The 27,882-nt window shown below is 43.6% G+C and overlaps 1 protein-coding gene across 1 annotated transcript; it reads left to right on the top strand.

Annotated features, from left to right (window-relative positions):
* Positions 1–27,882, top strand: RNF128 (ring finger protein 128). Its single transcript, XM_030449223.1, has 7 exons — positions 1–507; positions 14,660–14,907; positions 21,200–21,271; positions 21,842–21,924; positions 24,541–24,637; positions 25,432–25,606; positions 26,581–27,882. Exons 1-7 carry the CDS (start codon positions 51–53, stop codon positions 26,697–26,699), a joined length of 1,251 nt encoding a protein of 416 aa, XP_030305083.1. The 5' UTR covers positions 1–50; the 3' UTR covers positions 26,700–27,882.

The following is a 27,882-nucleotide window of genomic DNA, read 5'->3' as shown; positions in this document are numbered from 1 at the left end:
GGGCAGAGCCGATTTTAGGCAGCGGCGGGGCCGTGCCGTGCCGTGTCGGGATGTCGTGGGGGGCCGCGGTGCTGGCGCTGGCCGCGCTGCTCTGCGCATCCCCGCCGCCGGGTCCACAGGGGGTGGCGGCAGCAGCGGCGGCGGTGTGGACGGCCTGGCTGAACGTGTCGTGGGAGGACGGCTCGGACCGCAACCGGAGCGGCTGGGAAGCGAGCGAGAGCGGCCTGTACGGGCAGGACTCGCCGCTGCAGGCGGCCGCGGGGGTGCTGGTTCTGCCCGACGGCCGCGACTCCTTCAATGCCTGCAGCGCCGGCACCAACTTCAGCGGGGCCCCCCCGTCCTCCGGGGGCAGCGGCAGCTCCCCGGGCTGGGTCGCCCTCATCCAGCGCGGCGGCGGCTGCTCCTTCGCAGACAAGATCCGCCTGGCAGCCGAGCGCGGCGCCAACGCCGCCGTCATCTACAACTACCGAGGCACCGGCAACGAGGTGCTGCCCATGTCCCACCACGGTGAGCCTGGGAGGAGGTGGGGTCCCCAGGCTGGAGAGAAGGGGAGCTTGGACAAGAGAAGGAGCTCTAGGCTGGGGAGGAGGGGGAGGATGGCTTGGAAAGATGAGGGTCCCTAAGCTGGAAGGGGGAGGGTTGGATAGAAGGGGGTGTCTAGGATGGGGGTGGGTGGCTTCGACGATGAACCCGTCCTAGGTTGAGGGTGCGGGGCTTGGAAAGAGGAGTCCCCACTCCGGGAGCTTCCTCTTCCCGCTCCTCTGTAGGGTGCAAGAACAAGGCATGTCTTGGCTTGGTCCCCAGCTGGTCCAGCCCTGACTGAACACTCCCGGCTTTGGTGCCCAGGAAGAGACTGGAGTTTCTTTCTGACTCTTCTGCACGGGAAGAGTTTCTGCCTGGACAAGCCGGTGCTGTTCAAGGCACTGCTGTTGTTGAATTTTCTCTGATTAATGAGTAACGATGTCTGGTAGCTGATGAGGCTGCTGTTGAGGGTGAGCAGGTGGCTGCCTGAGGTCTCTGACCTGGCTGGGCTGGGTGCTGGCCCTGACATCCATGGGGTGCAGGTGGGAATAGCCTGTCCAGTCTATTTGAGTTTCATAGCATGACCAGATAGCTGTCCAGAGTTGATGATTGTTGGTTTTGTTTTTCTTTTAAACCTGTAACATCTGCAGTAAACTTAGGGTCTGAAATAGGCTGAGTTTCCACACTTAGTGAAAACATTTCCCTGTGTTTTGCACACTAACTAGCTTGGAAGCAGGCAGGGTATGAGACAGGCTTGTGTCTCTCTAGGTAACTTTTTTGCTGGTAAAATGCCACTTCCAATGCAGGTAGCTAAAGCCCTTCACAGGTTGTTTCCATTTTGCAGGAGTTGATGACAGACCTTCCCTTTCTTCCTATAGAAAGTTCGCTTGGCAGCAGTTTTGGTTTATTTTGAAAGATGGGCATTTCAGGGGAAAAAAAAAAAAGTGATATTTGGCTGTATTTCAAGCTTGTGTTTCCTGAGAAGCTGCTGGCAGAGGGCTGTGCAACTGCCTTCTGGTACCAGCACAAGCAGGTGTCCTGTTTGTGGTGGGGCAGGCTTTGGTGGCTTTGTCCAGCCCTGGCTGTTGGGTTGATGCACACACACCTCATGGGTGTGTTGGTATTCTGTTAAGTGTCACTGCTTTGTGAAGCCACATCTCCTGGAGGGAAATACAACAGTGAAAATAAATAGTGAGTCTGAAAGCTTTGACTGGGTTGAAAAATAATTACATCCTTGCAGTACCTCTGTGAGAAGGAGTGGAGAGGATTTCTGTCTTAGCGGTGGAGATAAGTGTTCTGCTGAGACAAGGAAGCAGTAGCAGTTTCTCTGGAGGTTTGCTGAACACAATCTTAAAGATTTTCTGTGCTTCACTTTAAGAATTTAAACCATACAATCTGGATGGGATCTGGCCTTTCTGAGGCAGATCTTTCTTATGTAATCAAACCATTTGCTGGCAAATGCTGTTGATCTGTCTATGGCTGGCTGTGTTCTTCCTGCTGAGCTGACAGTAGCATCCCTGCTCTGAGCCATGTTCACTTCCTGCCTGCCTAATCCTGCAGCTCTTGGAGGAGCTCCTTTGGCACTGCTGATCTGGGTATGGCACGGCCGAACCTGTTCTTTATGGAAGGTATCCTTCATCCTGGCTGCTGAGAGACCTACAGCATCTTGAAATGAACCATCTGCTCTCTGCAGGGTGTGATCCAAAAGGAGCTCCCTCCTTTCCCATGCTGTCCTTAAGCTTTCTGCTGAGGGATTTATGTCAGACTGGCTCTAGCTGTCCTGATTATCCTGCATGATGGGTTATGGGCTTCAGGGCATGTTGAAACTTCCCAGCTAAACAGTAGACAAACAGGACAGGGACTTCTTGGAGAAGACAGCTTCTGTCAAACTGCTTATTTTTTTCTGTGTGACTCCTCCTTGCCATGTCCTAGCACAATTATTGGGTTAAGCTTGTTGCTGCTTTTGCTCTTCTTCCTTGTTGATGTTTTAGTCCCTCACGTACTTTCCCATTCCACTCTCCCTTTTCTTCTGCAATGGACTTAAGTTATCTTTTTCTATGGTCCTAATAATCTCTAAGCCCCTGTTCTGATATCCTTGCACAGTGATGCTCTTTCTCCTGCTGATGAGGATTTGGTGGCATGCTGCTATGCTTGGGCCACCCCTGCCCTGTGCCCCTGCTGGGAGCCAACACTCTCCATTCAAACTTGACAAAAAAAGTTGCAGGCTTTCAACACAGCATGGCCTAGAGGAAGCAAGCTACAAGTAATCTGCCTCATTTGTTTTGTCAAGTGTAGGATATTCCTTATATGAAGTTGATGAGGTGTAATGCTGTAGGCTGAGCTTGAACTTTAAAGGGAAGAGCTGGTCTTAACACCCTTTGAACTGTGCTTTGGGTGGGTCTTCTCTTGTGGCCTTCAGAGGTGGCACTGAATGTTCTAACTCTGCTGGAAGCAGTGGTGAAGTTAACCCTGCTCATTAAAAAAAACTTCTTTTGTGCAACTGCAACTCCCACCAGTTGCTGTGGCTGTGTTAATGGTGGCTTCACAATCAGGGTTTCCTAATTGGCTTCATTTCTGCTTTAACTGGGCCATCATATGCCACCAAGTGAAACCAAACCAGGCTGAGCAGTTCCTCAAAGCAGGAGGTGGTTTTGTTGGGGTGAGGGGCAGCTAAGTCTGGGAGCTCTCCCATCTCCCAACATGCCCAGGGTTACATCTCCTGCCTGTGCAGCATGGTGCTGAGGGCTCTCCTCTCCATGGTGGGCATGGGGGCCCTCATCATCTGTCTGGCAGAGAAGGGAGATACCTGTGGGTGGGCTTTGAAATTTATGGCACAACATACTACTTTTTCCTTAATTTTGGTAGCAATGTGACACGGTTATTAACAGAAACTTAGCTAAAAGTACACTGTGCCTTTTTCTGTGCCTGTCAAGCTTGGCTTTTGAAGCAACTTATTTTAGAGACTTAAATGGGCTTGTGCTTGACAGCAGTGTTTGTCCTGCTCATCCTTCTTCCAGGGACTTTTTTTCCTTATCGTCATGTTTAGTCTGATGAATTCTTTATTGCTGATATCAGTTCTTTGGATGGAAACATTTTGGTGTGCCAATTTTAACAAAAAACAAAAACAAACAAAAAAACAAAACAAAACAAAAAAACATTTACCATGGGTAAAAAATTACCCATAAAACCCAAACAAAAAAAACGCACCCACCCAAAGCAAAACACTAGAATCCAAATTGCCCTGGCAATAAAAATAACAAAAGGCAATAAGTAGCCAAATCAGATATGATAGAATCCTGCCTAATCCTCTCTAACACATAGAATGTCAAGCACTTAATGGAGTCCAAACTAATATTTACTTGGTACCTTTTGTAAGTGCAAAACTGTATCAGTGAGCAAACTTGACTTTTAACTGTGCTCATAAGAAGAAGATGGTACCTCTCTGTGTCAGGCTCAGCAGGGTTTCAAAGTACAGTTCTGTGTGCTTATAATTGCACCTCTGTGATCTATATTGACCTTCTGGAAAAGACACTTGATTGGAGAAAAAAAGGTGGATGTGGGGGAAAAGCACCCAGCAAGAGTTGGTTTGTTTTAAAGGTGGACCTTGACATAAGATAGAAGAGGGAGTTGGGTGGCTTGGGTGTCTGGGTATGGTGGTAACAGTGGGAAGTGTTCTCTGGTGTTAAATATTTCCTTGCTGCTGGTAAAGAAGGATTCTTTGCAGGTCAGGAAACTAATGTGATAATTTTCTCTGGTTTCTCTCACGGTGTAACTCTAGCATTGAGAAGCCCATCCCCTGATCTGCAGAGGGCTTTCCCTTAAGGAACACAGCTAAAAAATTCTGGCTGAAACAGTAACAGCGTGTCCCAGGCTAGGGAGATCTGGTTCAAGTGTAAACTGACATCAATAGGTGAAAGGAGAAGGAAAGGTTAAATATGTAGCACTCCCACTTAACTTGTTCCGCTGGAATTTCACTGAGGTGAAGCCTAATTTCCATATGCTTAGAGGAAACGGTGAATGGCAAAAGCCTATAAAAGCTGTTCCAGCTTCGTGTGAGGCAGGATCTTTAGAAATAAAACTACAGCTAAAACTTTGCCATGATCTTTAGAGGCTGATGTGACACGGAAAGGCTGAGAGGGAGCAGTGAGTGATCCCAAGGCTGTTCCGACACTGCATAAATGTTGTGTAAACAAATAGTTCCCCTCCCCTTTGCTGCCAGTGGAGACTTGGCTGAGCAGATGGGAGCTGAGGAATGAGCATAGGAGGTTTCCCATGTTCCCTGCCCATGTCTGGGGAGCTTCACCAGAGCATTTATCCCTTCCTAGCAGCAGGTCCTTATTGAGAAGCAGCTTGGATGGATCTACTGGATGGTATTTGCACTCTTTAGTGCCGGGAGTTGGTGGCCCTTGGAGCAGAGCTGGTTGTGTCTGTGCTGCAGCTTCATCTTTATGTGCCCGATTCTGCTCTCCTGGGTGCCTGGTTTAGAGTAAATTGCTGTCACAGCCCTAGTGGCATTCAGGTAAGTGACTGTGGTACACGAGGCCTTGCTGATGACTCTGATCTCCTGCCTGCAGGATATGGTGGGGGTGCAATCGTGGGTTGGGTCTACCCACAGCACAGGGGTCTGTGAGCAAGCATGAGGGGCACTGAGAAGCAGGATAACCATAGTTGGTGCTACTGGCAGCTTCTGGTCCCTTCCCTTGCTCCTTTTGGTCTCCTTTAGGTACCTCTGTGCAATGGACGCCTGCAGGGCAGCAGGCACCAACCCTTAGATAGCCTGGAACAGGTCTGTGAAGTGCCCTGGCTCTTTGGGTTTATTGAGCTGCTGAAATAGGAAAGGATGACTGAAAAATCCTAAGTGACAGCTGTGGTAGCAGAGGCTTTACTGTTTGGGACATATGGCCCTAAAACAATGGCAGTGCTTGTTTGCCTCTAGTCTTGAATATGTCAGTGAGCAAACAGTGGCTGGGTCCAGCACCATCCCAGCATCATTCCCCACTGGATCAAATGTGAGCCCTTCTCTTCCTGCAGACACATTGCCTTCTGGCTTACACCATGCTGACTTCTGCTGTTTTATCATAAGCTCTCTCAAACTTATTTGTTTCCAGTGAGCATTTTGCTGCTGCCAGCACAGGGAGTGCAAGGGATGTTTGCTGTGAGCTCAACCTGGTCTGAAGAGGGTGAGCAATGCTTTTAGTAAACCAAACCTGCTGAAAGCTGTTAAGTAAATTCACCAAAGAACTTTCATGAGGGAATGGCCATTGCTATTTCTCCAGAGGCTTTTAGATAGGTTTCAGATGCTGTTTGTTAGATTCGATACTTTTGCCACTGGCCAAAGAGCATGTGAAGAGAGCTCTTACAGATCTCACTGCCCTTACTAAGCATGCTGTCTTGGCTGCTCTTGTAAAGGATGATTTCATGTTCTAAATGTTCTAAGATTTAGGGCCTGGCAGCATTTATTAAAGGCTCAGAGGGTTAAAAACAAAAGGCTGGTAATTGTTTGATTCACTTGGCAAATAATAACCTTTAATACTATTTAAACTAAACAGAGTGCAGAATGGTTTCCACCTCCAGTATCCTAATGGGGACACTTATGGGAACTCCTGTTGTGTAAAAATGTATTTGGTGTTGATGTGCTCCTTTAGACATCCAGCCTGTCTGGTGAAAACTTCCCCATGTTTTCTAGTGTGGAAATCTCCTATATCCATATAAAACTGCTGGGGGACCAGTTTGGAGGCCAGCCTCCCTGAAGAGTCTCCATGGACAAACGTGGGTGGTAGTTCCCAAGTGCTGTGGTCCTGCTAATAAACATGTTGTTGGTGCAGAGTATCTGGTGGTGTGTCCTTCTAGGAAAAGACTGCTGTGAGTAAAAATTCTACAAAAAAAGGTGTTTCTTTTGTGCAACACAACCACCAATTAGTCAGGAGTTTCTCTTCCTCCCTCTCTTCTGTCCTCACCATGGTGGGGATTTTCAAAGCCTCTCTCATCTTTACATTTCTCTAATGTTACTTCCCCCAGCTCTCCAAATTTTTTTTCGTTTTTTAATTTTATTTTTAAAGCTCTGGCTATTGCTTCCTACTCCTAAGCCTCCCTGCCAATTTTTGCAACTTTTTAAAGTGTCTTGCTGCTGAATGTTTACCTCTTCACTTTAAAGCTGTGTATGCTGAGGAGGAAGAGATCAGGCAGAGTGCCAGCTGCCAAGTAAAGCAAGCTGAAAGTAGATTTCATTAAGCTTAGATGATAGTGTGAGCACAAAGGCAGTTCAATCAAAAAGCTGGGGTCATAAGGGGCTGTTGCTTTAAATAACTGCAAAGTAGTCTGGAAGTGAGCAGTTTTTATCTTGGTGCCAGGTAATGTTTGGGGTGGAGAACATGCAGAGCAGAAGGGGGAAGGACAAGCCTACCTACATGCCAATTTATCCAGGCTTAAATTGCTCTTGGAACCAAGTTCAGTCACCCTCCCCTCTTGCAAAGGGGAGAACTTATTGCAGGGCAATAAAGGCGTGGGGATGATGTGTCCTCTGGCAGGGTTTGTGATGGAGGATGAGTGCTGGGATAGGTGCTGCTTGGTCAGATCTGCATTTGGGGTTAGATTTGGTCTTTGTCTCACCTGCTGGCCCATCTGTGGGGGGTTTTTGGGTTCTTTTGTTAGTTTGTTTTTTGTCATGTTTTGGTTTTTGTCAGCATGGTACCATTGATGAGAGCAGAGCTCATGTGGAGGCCTCTGCCTTTATAGCACTCCTGAGGCTGGGTTTAGCCCTTGTGCCCATAGTGTGGGGTGGTGCTGGGCACAATGGCTTCTGTGTGCAGTGCTGACCTTTCCTCTGAGATGAGCTACAGCATCTCTGTAATATCTGTGCAGTCTGTGTACACTGTTAGCTTATTTCCCTTATTCTATAACAGTAAACTTATACCAGCTTGTTCAATAACCACCAGAAATTCCCTATTTTTTGCTGTTTCAAGACAATGAGGTAAGCAATATTCAGAATGTTACATCTTGCATTATTTTTTTAAGACCTGAAAGATAGCATATCAAATCTTCTTACATGTCTGAAGAGCCAGGTGTGCTAATCTGCTTGGTAATTTGCAAAAGAGGCAACTGATAGCTTCTTTCATGTTAAAGTACAGGAGATGTCTTGATCTCCTAATGCCCTTTTGCTCATGTTAGAGGCTGAAGGGCTGCCAGGGGAATACTTTGAACTCCTTTGACTAAGGCTGAAGGAACCATATAATGTAGATAAAAGAAAAAATTCAGCCACCATCTGACCAAGGCCAGTGTTTGTATGTCATATCCCTAAAGAGTCTTCAGGTAGTGATTCTGCTGTGGTTAAGGACAGCCTATCCTTAGCTTGAGAATTCAAACTCTAAAGTTTGCTTATGGCTCCTTTTGTACATAAAGCAACCAATAAAAAGTAATTTCTTCCATTCTTTTTTTTTCTGAGAATGTGTCTGAAGTGGTGGTCTGCTAGGGCTTTCTATAAATTCAGAAAGGGGATTTGATGGGTTATTGCTGTGGCATTTTGAACAGTTCTTGTGTGACTGCATTCTTTGGAGACTGCTCTGCAAGATCATGCAAGCTCTTTAAAAATAAAACCCTTCATCCTGTAGTAGTTCTCTGGCAGAACTTACTCAGCTGTAGCAGAATGCCTGCAGCCTTTAATCTGTTAATAATTGCATCCTTCATTTCTCAGTCCTCTAAAGCATGCAGAGAAAACAGTTCATTGGTTGTCTCCTGAATTGCTGATTAATTCTTTGTAAAACAACAAAATGTGGTCTTTAAAATAAAAAAAAAATCTTAGTTTATCTGGACCCACTTTGCCACTGTGATATTAAACAACTTCAATCTAGCAAGCCATGATTAGCCTGTCATAAAACCCCTTCTACACGTGGAAAGATAATGTTTAACTTTCAGATAGAATTACTGCACTGTTTTCTTGCCTTTGCCATCCTGTGACTCCTGTCAAACTGTTTCTCTTCAATATAAAAACAAAAAACAAAAACAACCAACCAAAAAAAAACCCCAGCCCAGGTGAATCCTAAGGAGAACTTAGTGTTAGTTGGATATTAGGTTAAAATATTGTTGACATAGATTGCTGATAGCATAAGGACCCTTGTGGGTCACCCTGGGTGAAGCATTGGGTGTGCCATGGGGTGAGCTGTGCTGGTCCCTGGGGAGGGGAAGCTGTGGCTGTGACATGGCAGATGTGTTGGTTGCACAAGTTGCACTCTGGACAAAGTGAAATAATACTGACAAAATTCTGGGTGCCTGCTTTCACTCTGCTTAAACATGATAAATTTTTAGGCTTTCAGAAAGGGGGAAAAATTGTGGAATCTGAAATGTTGGAGATTGTGTGCAGCATGCCACGTCTTTCCTTGTTCTGAAATGACTTACCTACTGATTGGGTCTTGTGCCTTCTTTCTTAAAAAAGCCTACAAGACTATTTTCAAGACCTCAAATGTTTTCACTAAACTTTGTTGCAGGTGGATCTGCCACCAAAGGGTTCCTTCACCCTGTTTCTCTGCCTGTTCTTGGTAAGCAGTGATAGAGATGTTAAAGGCACTTGGCTTTTGCTATTCAAGAAAATAAAGACCTATACAATTTTCCCCAGGTTATACTCTGAGGCCTTAAACTTAAATGCAAGGGTCGTTCACAACTTCAGTGTAGCTGAATTTGGTTGGCTTAAAGCAAATTTAAACAATGCAAAATAGTTGCAGTGCCTGAGTGAGTGGAGAAACCAACCTGAAGTGAGGCTGCAGGAGCTGACTTGGAGCTGAGGCTCTTGAGTTGGCATTCATACAAAGCTGTCAAACAACTGGAAGTTAATTATTCACTGTAAAAAGCTTTGCCAGGGCCTCACATGAATTGGAAAATGGTGTTTTGTCAGTGTCACCTCTGAGTATTGCACAGCAAAAATGTTAAGTATTTCTCTTAGATTGAATTAATGTTCTTTGTGGTGTTAAGTGTGGGGTATTGAAATCAGTGGCAGAGGGGGGGAAAGTGTACAGAGATGGATAGTTTCATAACTCATAAGTTTTGAAGGCACACAATATCTTCAGTTAGGTACTAGTATATTAGACGTTGAAAGAGCTGTAAAGCTGGTGTTGTGGTTAGTAGTCTGAGCTGGTTTGGTTTTTTGGTTATGAAACACAAGACATGAATAAGAAATACAGTATTACCATAAATACTACTTCAATTAAAACTCTGGAGAAGTTTTCCTTAAAGTAATTTTCTTGCAGTTAATAAGCTGGGGAACTTAAATATGGTCTTCATAACTCAACACAGGGTCAAAGTTCTTTATTTTTTTCTAATATCTGGAAGAAAAGGCAAAGATCTGAAAGTGCAACATGAAAGTTTGACTTCAGACTGGTTGCAGCTCTGAGGAGGAGCAGTGTACATGGCCAGGTCTGTGTCCTCCTCTCAGGCTGGGATGGTGTCAGCTTGTGGAAGCTTGCAGCAGAGCATCCAGGAGATTTGCTCTGGAAAACACAGGGCTATGGCAACACCCTGCTCTCCTCAGGGGAAGATTTGCCTACCAAAGCTGCCTGGGAAGGGATGGGTGCTGTGAAAGCAGCAATGGGTGAAGCTGGGGCAGTGCCCTCTATTTGTTCTGATGCAGCAAGTGGCTGCAAGGCTGGAGGTGCAGGACACTAGAAATAAATTTTAATTATGGTGAAGGTAGCATTTAACTTTCAATCCCAGGTGAGGAAATGTGCCATTTACATTTCCATGGGTAGGTAGCAGCTGTGCTTTTGGAGGGCTGAGGGGGCCTTCCCCTGCTCCCCAGTAGCAGAGACTTGAGCTCCAGACCATGAGCAAGTTCTGTCACCATTGCAGTTTCTTGTGAGCAGAACTTTCCTGTCAATCAGCATTCTGTGGCTGCAGTCACTGGGCTTAGAAGTCGTACTATGCTGTATCTAACTCCAGTGTAGCTCCCTCCTATCCTACAGTAAGAGAAAAAAAAAAACTTCAGAAGAGAGTTTTAACACTAATGAGTTTTGAGGGCTGGGCAGAAAGCTCTGAGTCATGTAGCCTCTAATTACTGCAAAACTTGGTGTGTTCCTTAATCGCTGAATCTTCTTGACACTTGCAAACTCCAGACCTGGAAGCTGTGCTATAATTACCTGGAAGGGTAGATAACTTCAACAGGTCCCAACAGAGAAGTGAGAAAGGAATGGTCATTACTGGATATTAATAATCAATATCTATGGAAAACCAGTTCCCTTTTAATTAAAAACAAAATAAATAAACAAAGCAATCAAAACCACTTTTACTGTAACACCCAGAAAAACCTGCTTGTAGTGTTAATAGAAGTTGTAATTGTACTGTGCTTGGGAAGGAGGTAGTTCCTCTAAGCTGCTAGTGCTCCTAATTCCTTCACTTGCATGGGGGAGGAAGAAAAAAATACCAGGCAAGTCTAAAAATCCTGCCTCCTGTAGCAATCACCTTGCACTTTTGTACACTGTGACAGCTCTTCTGAGCTGCTTCTGAGGGAAGAGGGTTTATGATGGTAGCTGTGCAAGACATGGAGACTGGAGGCATCAACACTGTTCTAGCATGGATCTGCAATGCAAACTTTGCCTTGAGTTGTGCCATGGAATCCCAATGACATATAGGGGCATACAGGGGCATATAGGGGTCTTTGGGACTTAGTCTGAATCAGGTAAGCAATGCTTTGTCATACCTTGTTTTGAAGCTGAGGATCTGATTATTCCCAAAAGCAAATCCTTGCCTCAGTGTGCTTGAACGCAGAAGAAATTGAGATTTTTAGCTAAAAATGACTTCTATTAAGGCATTGATAAGGTTGCATTGCAGTCTGCTAAATATCACGAGCTGACCATTCTCCAGGACCTACAGTTTTCTCAGGTCTGAATAGATTTATCTCTAGCATCCACGTGAGCAGCACTGGACTGTAATATACACTTAATGAAGGTGGAAATGTAGGTGTTTATTGTGCAAAAGCAGATGTTCCCCATTCTGTGCACCTCTTGCACACTGCATTTCTCTCCTGAATTGCCGAACCTGTCACTTCATGTTTACAGGGAGCAGAAGTGTAGTGACAGAACAAGTCATTGCAGGGCAGAGTTAATGTAGGTATTTGTATTGGTATAAATAGACCCTGCTCCACTCTGATGCAAGTAAACCTGATACAGGAAGGTAAAACTTTGATCCCAGTCATGCACTGTCCTTGTGTGCCAAATGTGCTGATGTCCCAGCTCTTCCCCTACCCCAACAAGCCATTCAAGTTCTTGTGCTTCACCTGTGCAAGCCCGCATCTGCAAAACAGATACAGATTTTGAGCAGTGTCTTGCCTCATTTGGGAGGTGTCTTCTGCAAAAACTGCATCTGCAGAGGCAGATTGTATTTTTCAAAAGTTATGAATAACTTTCCCTCCCCAATTTCCCAGGAAATGGGAGAGGAGAGAGTCTGGGAAATGTTTAACTAAACAGGTCCTGCTTCTATTTAGCAATGAGCCCGTTATTTGCTAAAGAGGCAGCAGCTTAATCTCATCTTCTAATGTCCCTTAAACTGTTACAGAGAGCTCTACCTCCATCACAAAAGCCTAGGTGAGGACCCTGGGGGGCTGTTAGGTTTTGCCATGCACAACTTGTTGATTTTCCTCTTAATTTGCTGGACTCTGGTGGTGAAAAAGCTGACAGGTCAGGGTGACTGCTGTGCTTGAGACACCTCTGCAGATGTCCCCTCAAATAGCTCATTTTGGTTACTTCTGTCTAGGTTGGTGGTTTCCAGGCCATGGCAACGTGTTTCTGTACCTGTCATGGTGGGACCCCTTGAACTGTGGGTTGGGGGGCTGATTCTTGCTGGTTTTATCCCAGAGACACAGCTGGAGGCCTAAACATGGATTCTGAGCTTCTTAGCTTCAGGCTAATAGAATTCCTCATGGAGTTTGGCTGGCAAAGGAGCCCTTGTTTTCTGTCAGGTCAGTGTGAAGCCCCTGGGTGGTGGTGCAGAGCCTTGTTCAGTCCCTTTCCAAAAGGAGCTTCTGTTGTGACTGAACTCCTGTGCTACTGATGGCCAGAAATTAGGTGCCCTTTCTGGATTCTTTTCCCCTGTTGCTGGCACAAGGCATTTGGTTATCTTCATGTGATGTCAGGTTAGATCACCTATCATTGCTGTTAGAAACTAATTGTTGGTCCTAAGAGTTCCCATTACCAAATGTTGAAGGTGGATGCTGGTGCTGATGCAGGTTTGCTCCAAAGGGGACAGTAGTCCAGGTGCTGCTGGAAATGACCTCTCACTTCTGCCCTTAATGCTCCAGCTGGGCACTCGTGTTTGTCTACAGAAAAGCTGAAAATGCAGGAGAAATCTTTAGGGGGGGGAAACATCAGGAAAAGACTCAAAACTGTATTCCAATGACATCCTGATGAACTGAATAGCCTGAAACTTAAATGGAATTTTTTTTTTTTTAAAGGGTAAAAATTGTTCACAGCTGATGGCTGAGTAGCTGAAGTGGTTTTGAGGCTGGTGGTGACATTTCATTACAGGGATCCCTACACTACATCTTGCATTGCACATAACCACAAGCTATATTTGACTAGTGAGACATGCAGAGGCAGAGAGGAATAAGGCTTTTTTTGGCATGCTTTTTATTTTCTTGTTGTCACAGCCTGTTCTTCCACATTTTCTTCCATGCTTATGAAAGTAAGTCTCAGATGCTGACTTGACCCCTGCTTAATTCTTTGCTTGCTCCTAACACCCAACTCCAGCTCATTTTATAGCTGACATGTAAGCCCCAGTTCACCATAAGGGGCAGTAGCTGCAGTCTGGCTGATTATTTTTCTTAAATTAATTTTTGTCTCTGCTCTGTGTGATGTAGTTCCTATTACAAGGAGCTTTCTGAATAAAAGATGACTTTAGTCTCACTGAGGAGAGTTGCTAGACATCATGTTTGGTCATCTTGGATCAAAGGCAATACATGAACAAGTTGTAGGACTAACATGTGCTCGCTCAAATGAGAGCCTTTGTGGTTTAACACCAGTTCTAGGGTTTTTTGATAGGTGAAAGCTGGATAAGTTTTCTCTTAATGGAGGAAAAAAATTGGTCTGCCAATTAAAAAGTGTTGGGCGAGGAGGTGAGCTTAGACTGTTACTTCTGTAGCAGCCCTTATTCCTTCACCATTCATATCTGTTATGAATGTTGTGCAGCTGATGGCTCAATGCTGTGACACTGCTGACCAGCAAGTCTTCATCTCTATTATTTGTCTATACAGTATAGAGAGACCAGTGACAATTCACTTGTTTGCCTTTCTCCTTTTTTTCCTTTTAGGAGCCTCTCTATTACACTGGGACTGCCTAAAGTTCCTGCAAAGAGTATCAAGTGTTCCCAAGCTCTTGCTTGTCACTGCAATGAAAGCAGCTTTGTTCTGGTCTGTACTTCGTGACCAGAGTTGCTTGAAATTTCTTCCTGCCATAAAACTCTTGGTTCCCCTGATGGTGGCTTGTCTCCATCTTCAACTGAATAAATGAAATCTCTTGTTAAAATCTGGATGGGGTTTGCTATCTGCCACCACCCAGTTAAAAGTCCAGCACACCTCAATATTGGCTTCCCTCTGGAAAACAACATTAACAGTTCACAACCAAATTTTACTTGAATGTTTTTCAATTGCTTATGAAAATACAGAAGCAAAAGCTTATCCATGGCTTTGATTGCTCAGTGTCTGATGTACAGTACTATCAGATTTAGAAAAGAGGTATTTAGAAGTAGTAGGGGGGCAAGGAAGGAGTGAGATCATTACAGGAAGGATCCCTAAAGCCACCAGCTGTGTCACTGTATCCCTGAGCTCCTGCAGATACTGCAGTCCCCAGTGACCTCATTCTGTAGAGGATTTATTTTTAACTTCACATAGTTTAAAGACATGTTAAAATGTAAATTGCCGAAGTGTTGAGTCTAAAATAATGACGATGTGTCCTACATGGGAGTGAGGAATAAATTCTACATTGTTGACTTATGTAATGGGACCTTTCAGCTGAACAAGCACATGGAGATGATACTTATTCCATCAAAAATGCCAGTTAGAGACATTCCAGTCTACTCTTTTGCACTTGAACTGAAACAGCTAAGAGAATGCCTTCTGTATAACACCTGGGAGCTGAGCATGGATTCTGCTTCTCCTTTGCAGGTGCTGAGAGCATCGTTGCAATTATGATTGGCAACCTGAAAGGCATGGAGATCTTACACCGGATTGAGAGTGGCATGAAAGTGACCATGGTTATTGAAGTGGGGAAAAAGCACGGTCCTTGGATGAATCAGTACTCCATCTTCTTCATCTCTGTGTCCTTTTTCATTGTCACTGCAGCAGCCATGGGATACTTTATTTTTTATTCTGCTCGGAGACTCAGAATTGCAAGGGCCCAGTCCAGGAACCAGGTGAGTTTGTGTGTGCCATTGCTTTTTTTTTTTATACCCTCTAAGCTGTGGGCTCATGCTGTGGGTCTTCAGGGTAAAATACTGGTTAAGCACCAACATTATGGAATTTGTTCATTTTACCAGAAGGAATGTGATCTTTAGCATTTTAAAGAGTTGTGTCTTTAAACAGCTTAAAACTTTTCCAAAGAAACAGCAGAAAGTGAACTGTTTGGAGAAAGCAACTGATCCTGTTTAGTTAACTTTGTCTTCTACATATTTTACTCCCTACCTGCAGTCGTAATGCTGAGGTACAGGAGGTGGTGAATGAGCTCAGCTGTTTATAGCTGACCCTGCCACTTCCCACACAGCACTGCCTGTGTGCTTGCTGTGATGTGAGACACGACTGCAAATGTGTCTGCAAAACAGTGCATGGCTTTGATTGCCTTTCTGTAGACCACGAGTTAGGAAATTGCTGCATTCTGACTGAAACCTTTCTACAAACTACAGTGACAACCTCAGTTTGGAGCTGAAACACCTCCCCCTCCCCCCATTGTGTTCATTTTTAAACCCCAGGCAGGGAGTTCCTAATGAGTTAAGTTTACAAGTAATATCTTGTCTGTGCAATAATCTGATCAGCTGATAGGACTAATGTTTACAGCTTTGTCTTTAGTCTCAACAGGCCCACCTTATGCCAGCTACTCAGGGCTTAAGCAAAAGCCTTAAAACTGAGAATAGTTGTAGCATGACATCTGTCAGCGGTGCTGGGCAGCAGTAGGAACAGGGTCTGACTGGCTCAGATGTGAGTACATCCTTCAGCCTTGCTTTTCCAGCTGTCTTGCAGAGGAGGCCATTGTTATTTGCAATGCTTCTTGCAGGAGCCACTTGAACTCTGAAAGAAGAGCTGTGACAGCCCTCTCCTGCAGACAGCAATAGCATGAGCATCTCACTCTAGCTTGGCTCAGTGTATCTGAGTTACCCCTGGACCTGTAATTAGATAGTTAAAACAGTAACAGACTCCTCTCCCATTGCAGATGACCTGTGCCATGGGACTTCTCTGCTGTTCTGGAGATTTCAGGCTCCTTGAGCTAGGTCCTTCTGATACAAGCTGATGAAGCTAGAAGTTGGACACAGGTGTTGAAATTCAGGCCAGTTTCAGCATTTTGTAATGCTTTAGGGTTGGCTTCTTTAAAATGTTAACATGCAGAGTCATTGTTGTTCTTGGCAGGCAGAGAGAGGAGCCAGGCTGAGTGTCAGCATTATTCCTGGAGCTAAATGCTGGGTTCAGTCTAACAGTCACAAAACTTAGGTCTGTTATGCCACACCTGGAAGTGGAGTAAAGATCCAATAGGAGAATAATTGGGAGAGCAGTGTCAGAAGTGGTCCTCTGCCTGGGAGATGCAGCATTGCCAGTCCTGGAAGACGTGTGGAGTTCTCTGTAGCACCTTTCATAAGCAATGGCACAGAGCTCTGTACCTTGATGCTGTCCTCTTGCAGACATTTGTGCACAGAGATGTGCACCATCATCCTGCTGATGATCCTGTTTAGTTAACAAAATTCCCCTTAGTAATCAAAATTCCCTTTGATTCCCTGCCATCTTCCCTAGTATGAGAAGTCTGCTCAATGCTAAACAAACCTGGGCAGAAAAAAGTGGGTGCCCTAGGAGCTGGTCTGCAGAAGAGACTGTTCATCAAAGCACCAAAAAAAAAAATTTCTTCCTTTGAAAGTACTTAATGGAGCAATCATGAAAGTCCAGCTCGATTCTGAACTCTCAGGCTTTCAGCAAGTTACAAATGTTATTAATGCTTTAGTGATAGATGGTACTAGAAAAATCCAGTATGCTTGGCTGGCACCTTCACAAACTATTTCTATCTTGGGTTCTGTGCACAAGGCATTTATGGTAGATTGAAAAATAACTTTGATAAATGACAGACCAGTTCCACATGGTTTCAGCTGAACTTAAATTAGGGAGCTTTAAAAAGCCCTTTATAAAGTATAAGAATAGCAGAAAGCTTCTCTGCTGGCATGGAGTAAAACTATGCTGTTTCATGAAAGTGAAACTTGAGACAACCCAGAATAGTTTTTTATTGTTTTAATATTGTGGCATCTAAAAGCTACTACACAATGATTACATAAGCAAAGAATAAGTTGAAAGTTCTTGTTAGTGAAGGTGAACTACTAAAATGTGATGCTGCAGTGTTGCCTGTTAGCCAGCTGATTAAATTTTCAGTGTACATCCAAAGTTTGAGACTTAACTGCTTCGGCTCCTCAAAACACTGAATATTAGTCAAACAGCTTGTCAGTTTGCATGCTACATGGAGAGCTTTCCTGTCATTGCTCAGCCTATTGGAAACTTGGATTGCCTGGACTTCAGTCTGTTATTTGGTGTGTTTTGTCTTTATTGCACAGATGTGGAAGGATTGTTCTTTGGGATGTTTCTTTAGGAAATGGTCAAGTGTGTGGATGGTGAAATGTTACAAATGTCCCTTCTTTCAGAAGTGAGCTGCTCTTCTGAATGCTCAGAGCAGCCTTTACACAGTGTTAATGCCCCTCAAAGCATCTGTCTTCTCTTTTGGCCTTCCCTGAGGGATTATATTGCCAATGTGTGAGGAGTTTTTAGAAGTGTCAGTCTACCACTTGAACAACAGCAATAACAGTAAAAAAAAATTAACACTTCTGAATTGCTTTCTAGAGTGCTATGGTGAGCTACTTGTAATATGAGACAACAACACTCTGCAAATTGTCTCTGGTATGTTCAGGTTTCTGAATATTTGGCTTTTTCTTATGGACTGAGCCACAGCCCCATCAGAGCTCTTGCCCTGGACTGAAAAGGATGATAAAGGTTGAGTTTCCTCGTACTTACTAAGGGGTAGAACAGAAAGAGGGAAGACCATTTTCTAGATGCTTTGCCTCTTTTGCAAAGGCTTTGTGAAAACAAGAACCTGCCTAGGTACGGATTTCATTCATGCACAGGACTCATAGTAACCCTTGTTTGAATTGGATGCTTTCCAGGTATTAATATGTTGGCAGTAAGTTTTTTCCTTTTCATTTGGCCCAAGAAACTCTTCAGACCTCAGTAGTCTCTGAAACAATCTCTTGTTTTGTAGACAGTCAGCCTTTTGAGTGCCTTTAAACTTTGCTGTTTGCCAGCACAGTTTCTGTACTTGCTTCTTCTGGGGAAGATATTTTTTTCTGGATGATTTGATCACATATAACCCAGGTTTTAAATGTTCACCTCTGTAGGCTTTTCTTAAGAGCAGCAGCTGTCTCTCATCTTGAGCAGGAATTCCATACAAGTCAGTCATGTAAAACTGAGTAAAGTGAAGGGTTTATTTAAAATGTTGAGTGACTTACTAAGGACAAAGTTGCCTTATATCGTGGTCCAACTGAAAATATAAATTGGGTAGCAATTCTGCCCTGACTGTGAGGCAAAACAGAGTAGCTTTTTCCTCAGGAGACAGATAGTTAAGCTGTTTACAACCTGCTAGTTCTTATCTGAATGCATATTTTCTTCTGGCCTTGAAATTCAAGTCCCCAGCTCTGCAATCTCTTACTGCATCCTGAGGTCTGTGAGCAAGAAGGTGGAAAAAGAAGGTAAATGTGGTAAGTGGCTTGCTGCTTTTCTAGTCAGCAGAGTACTGGCCAGTTCAGTTCCTCAATATATTAACCTTTCTTAATAATGCAAAATAGCCAGTGATGTTATCTGTGGGCTGGTTTCTAATTTAAGCTTGAGTCTTTGCTTCCATCGATTTCATAAAGATTAGATGTTGCACCTGAGAAATGACCTAATTAATGCTTTGGAGGAGGTGAGTTGCTCAACTTTCCACAATTTAAAGCTGTTTTCATGGCAGTAGCTACGTGTGGGGAAGAACTTCCTTAACTTTCAGGGGGAAAGCAGGAATTCCTGACCTCCTTAGAGCTTGCTGGTCTACATTGTCATAACTGGGCTCATAGGGTGCCACAGAAGGGTAGCTGGAGAGCTGATAAAAAGATTTGGAGGCAAAATTGGCAGCATCAGACTGGAGAAGACTGAGGAACAAGCAGCACCAAATCTATTTTTTCCAGTTAGGTACCTGTCTACTTCAACATGCCAGACCCTGGATAAGATCCAGGGTCTGACCTGTTTTGTAATATCTTGGTTTTTTTTTTTACCTGTCCCAGCTTAGTCAGCTATTTTTTCTAGAGTTGCTGGGTTGGGGCTTTTAGACTTCTGACATCACTAATATTCAGTGTTCGCTTCACAAAATGTTTTAACATCCCAAACTTGGGTATCCTGGATCTCTTGGTTGGCAATTCAAAAAAAAGGCAACTTTTTTCCATTACCCTGGGAAGAAAGTGTTCTGCTGTACTTACCAAAACCAATGTTAAAGGTGACATTGCCACTGGTGCATTTCATGAAGAGCAATTAAACCTGTGCCCATGAAAAAACTAAAATAATGTTTCAGTAAATGATTAACGTTACAACCACTTGGGTCCTGGCTAATATGGTTGGCCTGACATTAGATGTGTAGATTAGATACTGGGTGAGGGAGCACATTCCCAGAAAGTTCAGTTTTCAATTAATAACAAGTAGCAGTGACAGATAGTTCTGGCTGTGGATAAGTAGTGTTATTGCAGCATTCCTGCTCTGTTGATGTTACCACATTTGCTGCTGAAACTTCTGAGGGCCTCAGTGTTTACTGAGTATGTGGCTGCTTCTCTGAAATACTGACAAGGGGAATGTAATTTTTAAGTTAACTTTGAGTGACACACAGACCCATATACTGATGTCTTCAGCAGAAGACTTTTACAAACTTCAAAAGAAGCTCTGGTTCCTTCAAAGACTAGTTCCTGTTCCTAAAAATATACCTGAAAACTCATTTATATCTGTCACCTTTGGATTGTGTGTGTCTCTGTCTTGACAGTTGCTAATAGCTATCAACTATTAAACTCCTAAAATCATGCATATTGATGCTACCTTAGGATCCCAAACCAGAGATGATAAACAAATAAGTCGCTTTGAACCAAAACTGTTTGACAAGGTCCCAGTGGATCTTGTACATAACCTTATTTATTAATTGCTTCAGCACAGGGAATCTTATGCAGGCTTGAATTACCAATTCTTGCCAAGCTTTATGTGGCAGCACCAGCCGCCCTCCACCCATTTGCTCCTTCTGTATTTGTGCCACCAGCACTGCACCTTCAACCCAGAAGGGATTCTTGTACCTGACCAAGTCCTGCTGGGAAGCCACCAGTGGTGACATTCCTGCCCTCAGCATCTCTATTGGGGAGAGAATTTTTTTTGTTAACTGCAAACTTTGAATCCAGTTTGTCCCCAAGGCAAGTGCTGTGTTGGGATGGCACTGCTGCCTGGGACACCTCTGTGTCCTGAGGCAATAGGAGCACCAGGGAGGGAGAGGGCAGTCATTCCTGTGTTGGTGGAACAGCATCAACCCATGACCTTTAAACAGAGATGTTGGCTCCTCTGCTAATTAAATGCTTCGCAGTGACAGCTGGACAGCAACAGTTGCCAGGCAAGCTGGGCTGCTGTGGGCTGCTCATCTCTGCCCTGCAATCCTGCCACAGCAGCAAGCAAATCATTGCATGAAGGGGAATACTTCTTCCTCTGCTTCCATTACAGCTGCTCTGTGATCCCCTGGAGCTAGGTATTTGATTTGTGTCACACCTTCTGTCACGAGGAGGGGGAGAAATAATTCTGAGCCCTGGTATTTATTCTGTGTGTGTGCATGTTACTTGGAACTAATATTGAGATAAAACTGCGTCCTCCCACTTGGCAGGAGCAGTTGGTGCCAAGAGGCTCTGGAGCTGTTTGTGTGCTCTGTGAAGGAGCTGTGGCAGAGGAGGAGCTCAGGGGGTGTTGGTGGGAGCTGAACTGATTCAGAAAGAATCTCACCGTTCATCAGGATGTGAGTTTGTGGCATGAAGTAATTAAACTCAGCAGTTAACATTATTGTCAGACTCGATGTTTGATGTCCCCTAGCAAGTCGGTTTGAAAGGTTCTGTTTGTTTTGGCTTGGTCTAAATGTGATGTTAAGGAAGAAACCCTTGAAGCTCCTGTGCTTTGTGAAAAGGTTAGGCAAAAATCATATGCAAATGTTTTGTTGGTGTGTCATCCAGAGTCAATAACCACATCAGTGTCCTGAAACTCTGTTTCATGCTGTTTCTAAACAGCACGGTCATGCTTACCTGGCTTGTTATGGTAAAACCTGGGTTATAAAACCGGTGCCTGCTTGTGGGAGGCACCTTGGTAAGTATTAGTGAATGAGCACTTCAGAGACAAATGACTGTGCTTAACCAGGGCTGTTTTCTGTTACAGAGACAGCTGAAGGCCAGGGCTATGAAGGCCATCGAGCAGTTAGAGCTGCGCACCCTGAAGCAAGGGGACAAGGTACGGCTGCTCTGGGCATCTGCCTCACCCTTTGTCTGAAACCCAGGGAGTGGTCCTGAGTACTGCACCAGGATGCAGGAATCTCTCTGAGCCTGTAGCTGTCTCTTCCAGAGATGGTTCCTTGTTCAGACCAGGTTGTTTCCTGGGGTGCAAGACTTCCCAGTCTGCACATTTTTATAAATCGGATTTTTTTTTTAGCTTCTTGCTGAGGTGAGTGGTCCTAATTTGCCAGCATGGATAATTAAAAGATAAACTAGTAGGTCAAATCATCTTCCCTGGCTATTCTTTTTATAGCTAAAACCCGGAGATAGCAGTTCCTAAGCCTCTACAGCACTGCCTCAGTAGATGGTTTGCAACTGGATTTTCTAAGCCATGGTGTTTAACTTTCAGTGTTTCTATTAAAGTGTTTTCTTGACTCTGAGTAACCCACACCATGCGTTTATATGATTTTATATATGGGAGCTATTTTAGATTACTTTAGCTAAACCCCTTTGCCTGCTGCAAATGTTAAGTTGTTCAAAGGAAGGTTTCATAGTCTGTTAATGCTGTAAATTCATTTCACTGCTTTAGGAAACTGGTCCTGATGGAGATACTTGTGTTGTGTGCATTGAGCTGTACAAGCCCAACGAAGTAGTACGTATCCTCACTTGCAAGTAAGTTGTCCTCCAAACTGCCCCTTAATCCAAAATCTGGAAGCATGTCTCTTGCTGGTGGTTGTTTCTGCTATGTTAACAAAGCTGATCAAACTTGAATCAAGCTGTTGCATAGTAAGAATTCTTGAGTCTCTGTCAAACAGTGTCCTGAACAACAGGAACAGTAGAAATACACACCTGTGTGCCTCAGTGGCCCATGTTCATAACTTCCCCTGTGAGTGGGCTAAGTGACTTGGCCTCAGTGCCTCTCCAGGCACTCCCCCAGCTTTGTAAAGATTTCTTCCTTTGCTGGTGTATAAGAATGTTACCTCTAAATTGCAGACAACTGGCACAACTATGCTCATTTCTTGTCACTTAGTTTACTAATTACTGAAAGGGTCATGTTCTCTAAATTTGTTAAACTATGTTAACTTTAGTGGTTAGTAGTAGAAGAGTTTCTATTGCATGCATTATCTGTAGTAGACCAAAATACAGCTATAGCACTTTATTTTTCTAGAATTCTTTACTGCTTTTTCATTGCTGTGCTTCTGTAGAAGCTCAGTGTTGTCCCACTAAGACTTTAATTTGATTGTTTCTAAGATGAGCAATGAAGACTTTTCAGGCTTAGGGAAATTTGTTTTGCAGAACTTCCCCCTGTATCTGCTGAATGGAATTGCTCTGGCAAAGCTTCTAAAATCAGAGAGTTGCAATGTGAATTGCATGAGTTTTGTATGGGAAGGGGTTTTGTAGCTCTCAAGGAGGGTTGCAGAAAAGCACTTGGAAAAAATCTGATGTGGGAAAAAATTAAGTTCTGGAGAATGGAAAAATCTGCATTTGCTGTTGTATGCTGAGCAGTTTTATTAGCCAAACACTATCAAATCTGAGCTGGAGTTACCTTTACAGCAGCTTACAGTTCTGCAAAAACTTTCTCTATTCCCAAGCAGTAGGACTTCTGAGCTGTTTTGATGTCAAGAAGTTTGCCTGTTAAGGTGTTACCAAGAAACTTCATTGATGTCATGCTTAATAGTTTAGAAAAATACAAAACTGAATAAACTTTCAGGCATGTTTGTTAATGATTATTCAGTTGTCTTGTCAGGCTTATGCTGTGGGTGGTCCTGTTTAGCAGTCAGTCCCATGAGTACAGAGGCATTTAGACAGCTTCCAGATACTTGTGGCTGATAGGAGAGCTGACTTCTCATTATTTCCCTATAAACCTTGCTAATCTTGATATGAACTTGCAAACAAAGCATGACTTATTGGGTTAAGAGGTGATAACTTCTTTTGAACATACTCCTTATGCACAAATTTGCTGCATTATGCTTTGCTCTGAGACTGCTTCTATCGACCTGTGTGAATTGTTATTCCTCTTTGCCTCAAATGCATCTCTAAGGGGCACTAGCTTAAGATGACTGTAGTTACTTGATAGTCTTCACCAGAGGTAATATCTTCCAGTATCAGCCATATTAAATTCTCTTACATGAGTTATAAACTGGTATTTACTCTAGGAATGTACTTCATAGCAGTGGTTGAGCTTAACAGTGAGACCCTACTTATTGCAAGCACTTTAACCATATCCATGAAAGAAATGAGCAATCAAAAGTTCTCGTGAGTCACATCAGTGTTAGCTCAGTATCTGGGGTGTGTGTATCTGCAGAAGGCATTCTTGTCCAGATGGTCAAACTGAAGGCATTTGTTGCAGCACAGGTATGTGAGACCAGTATTCAGTTCAAGTACTGAAAACAGTCACACATCAAGGAAGCTTCAGGCTGTACTCTGTAGACATTATGTTGGTGCAGCTGGAAGGAGCTGCTGGTTCTGTGGGCTGAACTGGAGGATCCTGGTATGGTACTGGGCCATAGGATACTGAGCACTGATCCATCCAGGATACTAAGCACTGATCCATTCAGGATACTGATGCAATGATCACTGCACTTGTTTCATAACAGTTCTCATTAATATTGAGCAGTGTCTGTCTGCCTTGCTATTTCTAGTCAGCCTGAGGGAACAAGCAGATTACAGCATTTCAAGCAGTCTGCCTCAATCTGTGGCCCAATTCAGACCCATTGTGGAATGGAGTGTCTTCATGGAAGTACACATTTGCATCTGTGCTGGCTAAGCTATATTTACTTTCTTGAGTAGCCAGCTGGCCATGTATCCACTTGGAATACACACTGGTTGCATAGGCAAAGTCAATGTGTGTGAGTATAGTTTATCTGGAGGACGTAACTCTGCAAGATGATTTTTCTGTGTAGTTTTAACAAAAATAAGTGCCATTTAATTATCTGGATCTGCAGGAGAGACAGTGACATTTCAGCCTTAGCTTTAAGGTTAATGTTTGTATTGCTTTAATTATCAGCTCAGACTGTATTGTACACAGATGGGGTTTTTTGTAACAGAAGCTTTAAACTAATGTGGCAAAGATAAGGATGAATTCTAGCAAGTTGTCTAACAAGCAAAGGCCAGCTGCAGGTTGAGAGACCAACTATCCATGATTTCTAATTTAAAACTTGTGGCAGAGTAAGGCAATCCATTCTAGAATCAATACCTTTTCAGTGTTTTTTTAAATGAGCCTTCATAGCTGCCACGGGCAGTTTTCCTGGTGTGAAACCTAACTTGTTGGTTACCTTCTTCCACCAGCCATCTCTTCCACAAGAACTGTATTGACCCCTGGCTTCTGGAACATAGGACATGCCCAATGTGCAAATGTGACATCCTCAAAGTTTTGGGCATTGAGGTAAGCCAGTAGACTTGTTTAGTGGGAGATGCTGTTATCAGTGCTGTGCTGGTGAAATAACCATGGATTGAGCTATTTCCTGCTGCCTCTAGAGCACAGGTGGTGAGCAGAGGCAGGGCTGTGGAAACGGGGAGATGCTACAGGAATAATTGCTGTGTCCTCTGTAGTGTAGCCTGCAGCTGACCTTGTCTGAATGGGTATAATCTAAGGCCTTGGGCAGAATGGTAACCAAAAGGGATTGCAATGCATGACTGAAGATTTGCTCTTAGCTCTTGTGGGTGCAGCTAATGGTGTTCCTCACAGCTTCAGGCAGCCTTTGGCAATTCATACTCTCCCTGAACCCAGCCTCTCTTCAGCTACTAAGTCCTTGAAAAGGGAATGTGTTGGCATGTATGGCTTTCCTGGAGCCACATGACTTCCTGGGATACATAAGGAATTTCTGCAAGTGCCAGGGGAAGGTGCTGCTGCCAAAGCCTGACACTGCTTGGACCAGCTAAAATGTCTGGGGGAGGGAGATCTGTACTGAATGGAAAAATCTGTTCTCCTGGTACTGGCAGTGAAAGAGGAGCTAAAGAATGCAGAAGCTGCATCTGAACTTCCTGCCCTATTGGCAGTAAGAGCTTTTCACCTGTGATGCTGGAGGTTAACAGCACACTTTTTTTTTTCTCTTTTTTTTTTCTCTCATTAAAAGCTACTAGACTTCAGTACCTTTAGGTATTGGTCTCCTGGAATGATGCAGCCTTCTACTAAGTTGTAACTGAACCATTTTTATTTTTTTTTTCCTCTCCACAAAGGTGGATGTAGAAGAAGGGGCTGAGTCTGTGCAAGCAACAGTATCCAGATCCAGTGGGATATCAAATGTTCCTGCAGTTCATGAAGAGGATAATCGGAGTGAAACAGCATCATCTGGATATGCTTCTGTACAAGGAGCAGATGAATCTGTTCTGGAGGAACATGCACCATCAGAAAGTGTGTCTACAGGTTCATCTGTCTTGCTAGAGCTCATTGCACTTCATTGCTTGTGCTTGAATTAGGGGGGAGCTTATCTTAAACATCTCACAGTGCTTGAATGCCTTGTTTTTCAGGGTAATCTTAAATTTCCCTTTTGTTTTAGCACTTGGTTGTTACATTTGGTCTTTCTTTTTTAATTAAAATCTGAATTCTCTGAAAAGAGAATTGAAAGTAAGTTGAAAAACAGGCTTACTACTTAAAATACAAAGACTATTTTCTGAAGGTGTCCCTCATCTTGTTGTCTCTTTGGAGACTTTATTTGGATGAGTGACTGCTGCTTTGTCACTGGACTGGTCTGGTTTAAGTAGTTGATTACTTATAGAAAAGTTCTGGTGTAGCTTACATCATGTAAAATAGAGATGACAATTAAATTTCAGATATTGACAAGGCTGTCATCCTTGAACACTCAGAGTTTTAAAAAGACCATCAGCTTTTCCAAGAGCAAACTAACTGAAAATGTCTTTTTAATGCTTAACATGGCCAACACATGCTCAGTGGTTCTATTGACTTTAAAAATGGGATGGTTGCAGATAAATAAAAGTAACTATCCCTGGATTATGGAATGGCCTTGGAAAGAGGGGTTAAATGGGGATGCTTTCAGAGGAAAAAGGAGGGTGCTCTTGCTGTGTCTGCTTAGAGTCCCTGTGGGGAGCCTACCTGACAGGAAAGCATGAGATGTATCTGGCTTCTGCAGGACACAGTGCTCCAGTGTGACATGGGACAGAGAATGATGAGAATGGGCCCTCAAACTAATGAGAGGCAGCAGAAGAGTGGGAATTGGAGCCTGAGATTTCCCACTCTGCAGGATTAATGCTGGGAAAAGACCCCTGCAGTGGGCTTGTGGAAACATAGGAAGCATGGTTTGCTTTAAAGTAGTAAAGCTTGGCTGTGACACTTCTTAACTTGATTTTTCTTGGTTTTGTTCTGGACAGATGACAACATGCACCTTGTAAACAATGAATCCCAGCCCTCTGCTGTTAATGTCCTTCCACATGCTGACAACCCAAGTTTTGAGGCAGATGAAACACAAGTTGGTGAAGTCAAATCCTAAGAATATGCCCAGCAACATGGTGTAAGCCTTCTGCATGGAGCTGTTTCTTGCCATCCTGTGTATACCAAACCCTGCAAGACTGTAGCAGGAAAATACTGCCTTGGCAATGTTGAGATCAAATAGACTTGTTCAAATCATAATTGTATGGTTTGCCATTCTTAAAACTGCACCTCCCATGTGGAATTTAGTTTTAGCATTCTTCAGATAAAGCTGTCTTAAATATAAAGGAAACCATCAGATTTTAACACTAGAAGTTCCATCTTCTGCAAAGCTTCTCTTCAGTGTTTGAGTTATTTAAATAAGGAGAAGATTCTTGTAGCTGTCTGCTGGGAATTTGTTGTGACTTGGGTTTTTTTGTTGTTTGGTGTTTTAATTCAAGTGGATTTTCATTGTAAACAAATTTGATTTTGATCTGGTCTAATACTTATTTACCAGACACAGTTTAGTTTAAAGCAACACTATTTAACATTTCCATCTGCTAATTTGATAGGAGAAAGTACAAACTAATGCCTGTCAAACTGATTTTTGCCCACAGTATCTTTGGTTCTCTGTTAAACCCATTGATTCTCTACCTCTCAACTCCAACCTGCCAACCACACATTCCTAAAGGGAAGAAAAAGAGAACTTCAAGCTGACAGGCCAAATCTGACTTGCACAATACTGTAAAGGGAACGATTGCAGGGACTTTTAAAACCTGTTAATATTAGACAGTCTGAAAGATCCTCCGTGATTTTTGGAGGTATATCCATCTCTTGCACCAGCAATATGCCAGAGTCCTGGCTTTGTGAGAGTCTGGGATGACTTCAGAAAGACTAAGGATGAAAAGACAGATTCTTCCTGAAGGATCTGATGAGTTTTTGTTAAGAAAATGATTCAGCTTCTGAAAATGTTGGACTATTGCTGTGCTTTGTCTTGCCTGTGTGTAAAGGCTGCAGGGGGAAAGCTGCCACCCTATAAACATAAGTGAGGATTTGGAGAAGTTGTCTGCCATCTGTGGGGAGTTGAACTGGGATCAAGGAAGAACACTGGATGCCTCAATAGGGAGTGTAGGGCCTTGCCCAGTGAAGGTAACTAAGGACATCTTACAGATGCACTTTGTTTTTTATCTCTGTATCTATAGCTTGTTTCTAATGTTAGCAAAACTTTGTCTTAAAGCCTACAATAAAGTACTATTGAATCTGGA

Source organism: Calypte anna, chromosome 4, assembly GCF_003957555.1.
Source record: "Calypte anna isolate BGI_N300 chromosome 4, bCalAnn1_v1.p, whole genome shotgun sequence".
NCBI classification, from domain to species: Eukaryota; Metazoa; Chordata; class Aves; order Apodiformes; family Trochilidae; genus Calypte; species Calypte anna.
This window is presented reverse-complemented; position numbering and strand designations above follow the sequence as displayed.